The sequence below is a fragment of the Somniosus microcephalus genome, unplaced genomic scaffold, assembly GCF_052327205.1.
Source record: "Somniosus microcephalus isolate GS21.2 unplaced genomic scaffold, FLI_Smic_1.0 unresolved_chr6, whole genome shotgun sequence".
Taxonomy (NCBI): Eukaryota; Metazoa; Chordata; class Chondrichthyes; order Squaliformes; family Somniosidae; genus Somniosus; species Somniosus microcephalus.
The window spans coordinates 48,589,741-48,602,514 of record NW_028225184.1 but is presented as its reverse complement, the minus strand read 5'-3'; the positions used below and the strand labels follow the sequence as shown (position 1 = coordinate 48,602,514).

Genomic DNA, 12,774 nt, shown 5'->3' with positions numbered 1-12,774 from the left:
CATGAAGGAACCTATTGTAAAGTATTCAATTTGATGCCGATGCAAAGCTAGGTGGGAAAGTCAATTGTGAGGGGGATACACAGATCCTGCAAAGGGATATACACAGTTTGCGTGTTTGTACAATAAATTGTCAGATGTACTAAAATGTGAGCAAATGTGAGGTTATTCACTTTGGTATAAAGAATAGAAAAACAGAATACATTTAACGGGTGACAAAATATTAAATGTTGAATTTCAGAGAGAATTAGGTGTTATCGTACAGGAATATTAGTTGGTGGGTGAGTAGTTACAGCAGAACCCATGGGGGTTGAGGTTAATTTTTCCTTGTCTTTGCTTGTAGGCTAGTTCCCATGTTAGAATAAAGTTGCTCGAGTGAAACTGATCCAAAACCATACATGTTCCAACTGTGGTTTCATACCGCTTTCATTGATTGGGTGAAATCATACATTGGTAAGGGAATATCTGTCACAAGAGCCTTCAACTGCGTCTTAGAGTGTTCAGATCTTAGGACAATAAGAATTGCTGCTGAATGAAATGTCTAAGATATTGTGGAACGCCGTATCACAGTAAATTTCAGATATTGTTTGATGCAGTGAGAGGAAAGTGGCTCCAATTGTCAATCATGCTATTTACACGGCACTCTTACGGGCCATACTTGTGTCCAGTTTATTTGGCTGGCCTGGTAAGGTCTGTAAAATTATTCCCGCATGAACAACTTGCTGGAAATAGCAATCACTAGCAAGGTCACCCTCTGTGGAGCTGGGTCATGACATTCTTGGACCTCCTTACATTGGAGAGAAAATGGAAAATGGGCGATACGTTTCCAGATTGCCGCGAGCAACCCATGAATTTAATATTATTTAAATTTATGTTTCGATGCCCGCAGTAGCCCTAACTACAGAAATGAATTGGTTATCTTGGCTCTTTCAGCTGTCGCAGCATCAGCGATGTCACCCACAGACGAGTACTGCTGAGGGGGTGCGAATACGTCCGGTCTCAATATTTAATGAAGGTTTTCTGAGGAGAAGCAGGCTGGTTACTGGGGGAGTGACGCTGAGTGGTGGTGAAGGATTTTCAGGTCCGTTTAGGCAGTACATCAGCCGTTGAGGTAAATTTAGCTGAGAAGAGACAATCTGGGTATTTCCCGTTGATTGAAAGTTACATTTATATTGTGTTAGATACAGATGATTCAGGTGATGATGTGCGACAGTTCCCTTCTGATGGGAACAGTTGCTCCAATGATACACGATGCTGCATCATCCTTCCAACTGGCCCTAAATCCAGCCAATCAATCATCCTGTGTAACATTAATAATCACCTGGGCATGTTCAGTCAGCATTTATTTTAATTTTCACAGTTAATAACAGGAAAACATTTAATATTATAATCATACATGTGACGTTACATAACACAGTTTGTTAAGGAGAATATATTACAGTAACCTTGGATTTGCAACTTTGCTTAAAATGTTGTACCAATATCAATTGATCCATTAAACAGGTTTTGATCTTTATTGCAATGGCCGATAAACATTGTATGGATAGACATCAGCTATTTCTATTATTTAAATAATTTTGCAAGTAAATGCAGTGGATAGTTTACCCCACTCTTTAGCTCCTCTCTGAATTTACCCTGGGTCAGCACATAAATAAATGTGTTTGTGCAGCAATTGAGAACCTGAAGCATGAATCCCACCGATTCAATGTCATTATCATAATCATACTGAATGATGGTTGTACGGAGAGATAGAGAATAAACAACAATGGTCGTCCATAGCAAAATAAAACTGCCCGATATACTGAACAGCAAAACGATGGATTTCCTTCGGTTCTCCATCTCTGGGTCCTTGTGATTCTCTCCATTGCTGAGGCCCCGGAGTCCCCTGCGGACTCGACTGGACATTAAAATGTGTCTAGCGGTGAGAACATTGAGCAACAAAATCAGAACGAATGGGACACAGGGGATTAACGTAAGATTAAAGATGTCAAACGCTGCCCAGGCGGGTGCAGTAAAAAAGGCTGCTTTCCAGACACAACCCCGGGGTACGTTCTCCATTATATATTCAGGGTCAAATACAAAGTACCAGGGAATGTTTATTAAACAACCCAGTGCACTCACTACCCCGATAACAACAGCCGCAGTTTTCTCGGTGCAATATTTTGTTTTCAGCTTCGGACAACAAATGGCCACAAATCGATCGAAGGTGAAAACCACTGTGAACCAGACAGAGGTCGCCGTGGCTGCACAAAGCAAGACTGTATTGAGACAGCACACGGGGGTAATTGTCAAGATTGAAACTGGGAAATAAATTTCAACAATGCAGCTTAATATTACATTCGAACAAACTACCAGGAGATCGGCCGTTGCCATGGCCACCAGGTAGCGAGTGATACATTTGGAGAGACCGCACTTTCCTCGGGACAGGATCACAATCGCCGCCAAGTTAACTGCAAGAGATACACAGATCAGTGAGATTTGTTTCCACTCAGACACACTTTATATCCATCGTTATTACAGTTATTTTGAGTGAAGTTTCAGGTTGCTATTGCACTGATGAATGGGATATCATGTGTGCTCTGTTGCTTCCAATCTGCTCCATCGCTGAAGTCGCATCTTTCTCCAATTTCTCTCCTAGCTCCCCTCATGCCCTCTACGAGCTCAACTTGTCTATGGGACCCACCTGCTGCTCACTTGCTCCTATTCCCACCAAACTGCTGACCACCCAACTTCACTTCCTGGCCCGCATGTTAGCTGATATTGTTAATGGTTCTCTCTCCTCACATACTCTCCCCTCCCCTTCAAACATGCTGTCATGAACAACTGCTCAAAAACTATCCTTGAAGCCTGTGTCCTTGCCAAGTACCGCCCTATCTCCAACATCCCTTTCATTACCATGTCCTTGTTCGTGCTGTCTCCTCCCAAGTCCGTGCCCATCTTTCACAGAATTCCATTTTGGACCACGTCATATCAGCTATCGCCCCCTGCCCGACTTCTAAATCGCCCTTACCAAAGTCCGAATTTGTATTCTATGTAACTGTGTCTGTGGTAAGCTATTCCCTCTCTTCCTTTCCGACCTGTCTCATGCCTTTGTCTGGACAAACCACCTCCAACGCCTCTCCAGCGTCATCCAGCTGGGTGGGACTGCAAACGCCTGGCTCTATTCTTATCTATATAACCATAGCCTGCAACGGCTTCTGTGCTCGCTCCAACACTGTTACCTCTGGCCCCATCTTATCATCATCTACATGCTACTCATCAGCGATATCATCTGTAAACACAACGTCTTGTTCAAAGGCACGCCGGGGACACCCAGCTCCATCTCACCACCACCTCTCCCAACACGGCACTTGTCCCCATTTTGTCACACCGCTTGTCAGATTGGATGAGGAAAAATTTACTGCAACATATTATCGGGAAGACCGAAGTCATTGTATTCGTCCCTGCTTTAAACTCCATTCCCAGCCAAAGACTACATCCCGCCCTGGCAAATTTATGAGGCTGGACCAGACCGTGCACAACCTTGGCATTGTAATTGACCCCGAGTTGAGCTTCCGACCACATATCTTCTCCATCACAAAGACTGCCTACTTCCACCTCCGTAACATCACCCGACTCAGCCACTGCCTCAGCTCAACTGCTGCTGAACCACTCATACATGCTGCGGTGGCCTCTAGGATTGATTACTCCAAATCCCTCCTGGCAACACTATCATCTTCCAACCTCATTAAGCTTGAGCTCATCCAAAACTCTGATGCCTGTATCCCAACTCGCAGCAAGGCCCGTTCACCCAGCACCCCCTGAGGTCGCTGATCTACAATTGCTCCCGGTTCATCAAAGTCTAAATTTTAATATTCTCATTCTTGCTTTCAAATCTCACCCTGGCCTCGCCCCTCCCTATCTCTGTAACTTCTTCCAGCCCTACAATCATCTGAGATTTCTGCCCTCCTCCAATTCTGGCCTCTTGGGAATCCTGGATTTCAATCGATCCACCATTGGCGACCGTGCCTTCCACTACAAAAGCAATATGGACTGGGCGCGGTGAAGGTGTAATAGGGACTGGGCAGGCTGAAGGTGCAATGGAAGTGGGCTGGGCGAATTTGCAAATTAAACTGGGCGGGATGAAGGTGCCATAGGGACTGAGCAGTGTAAATATTCAGTGGAAGTGGCCATGGTGAATATCCAATGGATGATGTGCAGTGGAGCTGCAATGGAGAACAGTCTAGATGAAGGTGCAATGGAAACTGGGCGATGTGAAGTTGCAAGAGAGTCTGGGCAGGGTGAATGTTCAATGGACGTGGGCGGGTTGGAGGTGCAATGGGGAAGGGGCTAGGTGAACGTGCAGTGGGGCACGGACTAGGCAAAGGTGCAATGGGGATCGGGCTGGGTGAAGGTGCAATAGGGACTCGACAGTCTGATTTTTCTCTGGAAGTGGACAGGGTGAAGGTGCAATGCGGTACAGGCTGGGTGAACGTGCAATCGAGAACGGACTGCGTGAAGGTGCAATGGTGACTGGGCGAGCTGAAGGTGCAATGGGGATCGGGCGTGGTGAAGGTGCAATAGGGACTGGGCAGGCTGAACGTTCAATGGAAGTCGGCGGGGTGAATGTGCAATGGGGAACAGGCTGGGTGAAGATGCAATGGGGAACTGGCTGGGTGAAGGTGCAACGTTGACTGAGCAGAGTGAAGGTGAAATTGGGACTGTGGGGTGAAGGTCAAGTGCCAGTACAAAGTGAGCCTGATTAAAGAGAAAATAATAACTAAAGGTATACATTGAGTACATTACAGAGACAATAAAGGAGAGGAAGGCAAATGCCAACACGATGTTAGGAAATAAGCCAATATACAATTAGGAAATCAATGTCGAATTACAAAATTAAATTATCAATCAATATAAAAATAAATATTTCAGAATTCTATAAGCATAGGAATAGGAAAATAGGGATATGGCCACTTAGGAATGGACAGGATAAACTCTAAAATAAAAGCAGTGAAATGAAATAAATTGAACAGTTCTTTTACCTCAGTTTTTACCAGGGCCACAAACATGGTGGGCGTGAAATTATCCGAGGAATTCAAAATGCATACCAAGGCTTCTAAGATAGACAGGAGCGAGGTCTTCGATTAGAAGTGCATGTAACACGGGCAATACAGTAATCATGGTTGACTTTAATGTACATATAGACTGGACAAATCAAAAACCACTAATGGTGTGAAGGACGAATTCTTGGAATGCATGCAAGATGGTTTCCTCGATCGATATTTGGAGGAACCAACCAGGGAACAGACTCTGCTGGATCTGGTACTGTTAATGAGAAAGGGCTAATCAATAATCTTGTGTTGAAGTGTCCTTTACTGACAAATGACCATAATATGATTGAATTGTAATACGTTTGAGAGTGATGTCGTCCAATCTGAAACTAAATTCTTCAGTCTCAACAACGGAAACTACAAGGGAATGTGGGACAAGTTGAGCATGGTAGATTGGGAGAATATACTAAAAGGTATGAAGGTGGAAATACAATCGCTAACATTCAAGGTAATAATGCATATTTTGAAAAAAAACATATATTTCTCTATGGCATAAAAACCCAAAAGGAGGAGTGATCCAACCAAGGCAAACAAAATAAAATGAACTAGTATTGAGTCAAAGGTGGAAGCTTAAAAAGTTGCCAGAAAAAGGGGTCAGCCTGAGAATTGGGATTTTTTAGAAATCTGCAATGGGTGACCAAAATTTGATAAAGAAAATGAAACTGTAATATGAGCACAAACTAGCCAAAAATGTAAAACCGGATTGTAAATGCTTCTCTAGGTATGTAAAAAGGCAAAGTCTGGCGAAAGTAAATGTAGGTCTTTTACAGTCAGAGACGGGAGAATTTATAATGGGGAATGAGGAATTGGGAGAGAAATTAAATAAATACTTTGTTTCTGTCTTCACGAAGTAAGACACAACAAATCTCCCATAAATACGAGAAAACGAAAGCTGTGGCGAGAATAAGGATTTTTAAGAAATTATTTTTAGTAAAAAAAAACAGTAGTAGCAAAATTAATGGGACTAAAATTCGATAAATCTCAAGGAATGGGTGACCTGCATCCCAGGGTTTTGCAAGAGGTGGCCATTGGGATAGTGGACGCATTGCTTTTCATCTTCCAAAATTTTATAGATTCAGGAACGGTTCCTGCAGGTTTGAGGATAGCAAATGTATCCCCTCTATTTAAGAAAGTGCGGAGAGCGAATACTGGGAACTACAGACCTGTTAGGCTCACATCAGTCGTTGGGAAAATGCTGGAATATATTATAAAGGATGCAATAACTGGGCACTTAGAAACGAATAGTAAGATTGGGCAGAGTCAACATGGATTTATGAAAGGAAAATACTGTTTAACAAACTTATTGGAGTTCTTTTAGGATGGAACTAATGCAGCAGGCAAAGGAGAATTGGTTGATGTGTTGTATTTGGATTTTCAGAAGGCTTCGATAAGGTCACACACAAGAGGTTGGTGACCAAAATTTGGACACATGGAATTGGGGGAAATATACTAGCCTTGATTAAGAATTGGTTAACAGACAGAAAACAAAGAGTAGGGAAAAACGTGTATTTTTCAGGATGGCAGGCTGTGCCTAGAGTGGTACCGCAAGGACAGTGCTTAGGCCCCAGCTATTCACGTTCTATGTCAATGTTTTAAATGAGGGGACTAAATGTCACATTTCCAGATTTTACTGATGTCACAAAGCTAGGTGGCAGTGTCTGTTGCGAAGAGGATGTGAAGAGGCTTCAAGGGGCTCTCGACAGGTTCAGTGAGAGGGCGAGAACAGGGCAGATGGATTAAATGTGGATAAATTTGAAGGTAGAAAAATCAGACAGGCAGAGTATTTCCTAAGTGGTGAAAGATTGGGGAATGTAGATGCTCAAAGGGACTTGGGTATCCTTGTACATGTGTCACTGAAATGAATGTGCAGTTGCAGCAAGCTATTAGGAAGGCAAATGGTATGCTGGCCTTCGTTATAAAACGATTTGCGTACAGGAGTAAAGACGCCTTACTCCAATTATATAGGGCATTAGTGAGACCGCACCTGGAGTATTGTGTACAATTTTGTTCTGCTTACCTAAGGGAGGATATAATTGCCATACAGGGAGTGCAAGGAAGGTTAACGAGATTGATTCCTGGGATGGCAGGACGGTCGCATGAGAAGATATTGAGTAAACTAGGCCTGTGTTTGCTTGAATTTAGAAAAATGAGAAGGCATCTCATTGAAGCATACAAAATGATTTCAGGGCTTGATAGGGTGGATGCTGGGAGAATGTATCCCTTGGCTGGGGAGTCTAGGACCTGGGGCACAGCCTCAGGGTAAAGGGAAGGCCATTCAGGACTGAGATGAGAGGACATTTCGTCACACAGAGGGTGGAGAATCTTTGGAATTGTCTGCCCTAGAGGGAAGTGGAGGCTCAGTCACTGGGCGTATTAAAAACAGGAGTCGATAGATTTCAGACTAGTAAGGCCATCAAGCGATATGACGATAAGGCCGATGCATGGAATTGAGGAAGAAGATCAGCCAAGAACTCAGTGAATGTTGGAGCAGGCTCGAGGGGCCTAATGGACTAGTCCTGCAACTTTTTCTTATGTTCTTATGATAAACTAAACATATGTATAGAGGATAAATCCCGTGTCTGGAAGGACTATTTCCACTCACAGTCAAAGCTAAGGAAGAGACAGCAGAGGCACTGTATATAAATATATGTAAACATTCTTAGAACTTTCATCCAATGCGCTTAACAAGGGTGAGAGGAAAGGTATAGTAATCTTCGCTCAAACATAAAAAAGAAATTTCTCTTGAAACCGAAACATAATAAAGTCTAGTTAGCACGGATTTCAAACGGGAAGCTCCTACTTGACCAACCGTACTGCGTTATTTGAAAAACTAGCAGAGTAGATAATGGTAAGGTAGTGAATATAATATAAATAGACATTTATAAGAGCTTCCACCGCCATAGTAGACTCGTGACTAAGGTACGAGCCTGTAGACTCAGTGGAAAAGTGGCCGAATGGATAGAAAACTGGCTGCTCAATAGAAAACAGAGAGTAGATGTTAAAGGTAGTTGCTCAGACTGGGGAAATGTGGGAAGTGGTGTTCCACAGGGGTCACTATTGGTTACAATTTACAGTAGTGGGTAGGACTTGGGAATCAGAAATATAATATCAACATTTGTGGATGACACCAAATTATGGGGTATAGTTAACACTGCGGATGTTTGCGACAAAATTCAGGAAGTTATTAACAAAATGGAATCATGGAGAGAAAATGATAACTGATTTTCAGTAAATATAATGTGAGGTTGTGTATTTTGGTAGGTGGAATAAGTAGGGCACATGAGACTTGGAAAATAAGAGTCCAAATGGTGGGATAAAATAAGGAATTTAGGGCTACAAATTCACAAAGAGATGAAAGAAGCCATTAAGCGTACAGTCAAAGCAACGGAGTTCATATCTAGAGGAATGGAAAGCAATAACAGAGGAGATGTGTTAAACTTATATTGAACCTTGGAGAGACCACACTTAGAGTGCTGTGAACAGTTATGATCTGCTTAGCCCAATAAGAGGATAGAAGCACTGGAGAAAGTGCATAAAATATTAGAAAGTGGAACTCGTTAAAATTCATTAAGGCTATGACTGATCTGATCTTGGCCTCGAATCCAATTCCCTGCCCGCTCCCCATAACCCTTGATTCCCCTATAATTCAAAATTCTGTCTATCTCCACCTTGAATATATTCAATGACCCAACATCCACAGCTGTCTGACGGAGAGAATTCCAAAGGTTCACGACCCGCTGAGAGAAGAAATGCCTCCTCATCTCCAATTTGAAACTATTCCACCCTTGTTCTAGATTCCCCCACGCGAGGAAACATTATCTGTGCATCTACCCTGTCAAGCCCACTTAGAATATTGGCCCAGAAATTCGGTTCGGTGGCTTCCCGCGGGTGCAAGCCTCTGACGTGCACTTACCTAGCATGCCGGCCGTTGAGATGTGGGCCTGCGTGGTATTCCGATCCTGTGCCTCCTCCAACTGCCGGCGTGCAGTGCTTGTGTATCCCAGGGGCGCAGTTAGTTCGAGTCAACCCCCTGGGATCACGTGGGCCATGGAGAGCCAATGGTAGCAGGGAATGCTTCATTCATAAGTTTGACAGGAAGAGCTGTCAATCCTATAAATACTATAAGCCCCAAAACGTCACTAAAATTTCAAATAAATTTAAAAAAAACATTGCATTTTTAAAATAACTATAAATTACATGAAATAACTATTTTAAACAATAATTTAAATTTTTGAAAAAATTAATTACATTTTCTAACGGGGCTAAAAATAAGCTTACCTTTCTTTGAAGTATTTAAAAATAATAAACCTGTGGAAAAAATGTTATAACATTGATTAATGCACCACTTACCTTTTTAAAAGCAGGCCTGAGGACTGCACTTTACATGTCTAATTTCTGGAGACTTATCTTCTGGAGAAACCTGGAAAAAATAGTAAGTTAAATGTGCACGCGCTGCCTCTCCCACGCACGCGTTCCACCTCTTAACCCCATCTTTCAGGGGAATGGAAGTTCTGCTTTCCCGCGCATGTGCAGTGCACACACGAAAACGGCACTTCGATTGGGCCCACGGGCGAGTACCCCGTGCGTACTCAACCGTGGTGACCCGAATTTCTGGGTCATTATAAGTTTCAATAAGATCATTCCTCAATATTCTAAACTCCAATGAGTATCGGCCCAACCTGCTCAAATGTTCTTCATAAGACAACCCCCGATGGGAATGGGAATGACGGACTTGCTCTACAGAGAACTGGCACGCACTCGATGAGCCGACTGGCCTCCTCTGTTGCCGTTATGGCTCTATGACTCTATGCCATGCAGTATTTGCAGAACTTTGCAAAGATGCATGTAAGTGGCAGTTGGATAACTATAGGAGTCAAAAATTAATAGAATGATATGTTAGTGGAGTGAGATGAGGAAATGCCGGAAATGGCTCGTGTGGAACATTAATCTGTTGGGCAGAATGGCCTGTTTCTATGCTGTAAAATTGTAAGTTATCCCATTCTATGTAAGGGGAACCTGCGGGGTGTAGGTACAATGGAAATAGGGCAGGAGGAAGGTACATGGGGTATGGGTAGGTGAAATTGCATTAGGGACTCGGCATGGTGATGGTGCAATGAGTACTGCACCTGGGGAAGGAGAATTGGGGACCGGAAGGTGTAAAGCTGCAATGGGGACGTGGCAGGAAGAAGGTACAATTGGAACACGTGTTTCCTCCAGTTTAAAATCGGGCTTGCTGTACGGTAGATAAGTGAGAAAGAAGTAATGAGTTGTTGATAGTGCTGAATCATTGTGATATAGTTAGAGGTGGACCCAATAATAGTAAGGATGCAGCAAGAGGACATGAATAGCGCTCTCTGGAGGGAAGCCAGGAGCAGATATTGGGCACGGATACGAGGATAGGCGTGTTTTCATACATAGAAGCCGAGAAACCTTTTACATTCACCTGTGGGGAGGATCTGAATATGGTGCTGGGCCTAGGCTCCGCACTGCTGTCTGTCTGATATCAAATATGTTGCTGATGTTGACCACAGAGACTTATCTTAGCAACGTTTTAATAACTGCCGATAAAGCACGCGATAATTCGAAGCAGAATTCCCTACCTCCCCCCAGACTACGCCACCAGGCTGAATTAAAACGATAGCAAAATATTGCTGATGCTGGAAATCCGAAATAACAACAGAAACCTCGACATCCGAATAGGCAGTTTACAGCCTCCCGGACTCAATATCGAGTTCAACAAATTCACATCACAATCTCGGCCTCTATTAATTTTCTATATATTTTTAATCCACGCCTTTGATTGTGCCTTCCCCCTTTTTCTCTCCCACATGCTAGCTGTCTCTTATTCTGCCAGCGCATTTCACACTTCATCTAGAGCCATCTTTAGTCTCTTCACTTGTCCTATTACCACCTCGTCTCGTCTTGAATACCTCCTAATGTTTCTTCACTTCGCTTTTGTTCTTTCATCCCCTCCCCCATTTCCCATCCACCAAATGGCCTTTTAATCTATCTCATTTCCTGCCTTTCTTTCTCAGTTCTGATGAAGGGTATCGACCTGAAATGTTGAATCTATTTCTCTCTCCACGGATGTTGCCTTGCCTTTTCTTTCCATATATCTATATTACATTCACTAGATAATTGAGTGCATAATTCAGTTGGGAATTCTGTTGATAATTCAGTGCTTAATTCGGTGGATAATTTAATAAATAATTATATTGATGATTCGGTTGATAGTCGTTTGGAAAATTCTTTTCCAGCGGTTTCTGTTGTTAGACCAAAGAAAAATTGAGTTTGATTTAAAGTGGGATTAAATTAGAAAAGTGAGAAGTAATATTATGTGAACGACAAGCAGATATGTCCACAGAACTTTCATTGGTTCTGCAATTTCGAGAAATTCATTCGAATGGATTTCATATATATTTATCCCCTAAATTATAAAATAATTACCTACTGAATTATCCAGCGCATGAAACACTGAAGGAGTCAAATAATTGTCATCGAAAACATCGATTCAAATATCAACCGAATTAAGTATTGAAATAGACAAAGAATTTTCCAAACGACTATCAACCGAATCATCAAAATAATTATTTATTAAATTATCCACCGAATTAAGCACTGAATTATCAACAGAATTCCCAACTGAATTATGCACTCAATTATCTAGTGAATGTAATATAAATATATGGAAAGAAAAATCCACTCATTTATCCACCGATTTAAACAATCCAAATATTTATCCACTCAATTATTTATCGAATTAAGCACTGCAATATCCTAAAGATTAACCACTCAATATTCTATAGAATTAAACACTGAAATATCCAATAATTATCCTCTCAAGTTTCTATCGAATTAAACACTGAAATATCCAAATAATTATCCACACAATTATCCTCCGAATAAACACTGAAATATCTAAAGAATTACCAGCTCAATTATCCATCGAATTAAATACTGAAATATCCAAAGTATTATCCTCTCAATTATCCATCGACTTAAACACTGAAATATCAAAAGTATTATCCTCTCAATTATCCACCGAATTGAACTATGAAATATCCAAAAAATTATCCACACAATTATCCATCGAATTAAACACTGAAACATACAAATAATTATCTTTTAGTTATCTATAGTATTCAACTCTGAAATATTCAATGTATTAACCACACAACTATCAAGCGAATGACACATTATCTTATACAAAGAAGTAAGCACTCGATTATCCACTGAATTATCAACCAAATTAAATACTGCAATCTCCAATGAATTATGCTCTGAACTACTCACTGTTCTTTCAAAATTCAACCTATTTTTGAACTCCTGTTGATTTGTAGTGTGATAATTATATCAGGTTCAGCAGCCATACGTTTCAGTTTCCTGGGGTTCACTCTTGTAATGGGCCTACTTTGATTAACCCTATTGCTGTTAAAGAATGTATTTGTATTTCTACTTCCACATCTGTTCAGCAGGAATGTGCGATTCACAATATAAACAGAGATTAGCACTTTGACATGGCTTCTGATAAAATCCCAAAGCGCCCATGAAGGTCTGAAGCGCTGCCCCGTTTGTTGTAGCTGAAGCAGCAACCGAGCAAGATCCAATGAACACATTTTTCGGTGGCGCTGGTTTAAAGTAGGCACACTGGCCACAAAAAGGGGAAAACTTGGAGAGCAGTCCCTCC

The 12,774-nt window shown here is 41.8% G+C and overlaps 1 protein-coding gene across 1 annotated transcript in view; it reads right to left on the bottom strand.

The window, feature by feature from the left end:
- Window positions 1-1,530: 1,530 nt before the first annotated feature.
- Window positions 1,531-12,774, bottom strand: part of LOC147087278 (putative G protein-coupled receptor 139) — a 102,923-nt gene continuing 91,679 nt past the window's right edge. The window contains exon 3 of the mRNA XM_085978141.1: window positions 1,531-2,494. Coding sequence (XP_085834267.1) covers window positions 1,561-2,494 — 934 coding nt within the window. The 3' untranslated portion in view covers window positions 1,531-1,560. The remainder of the gene's footprint in view (window positions 2,495-12,774) is intronic.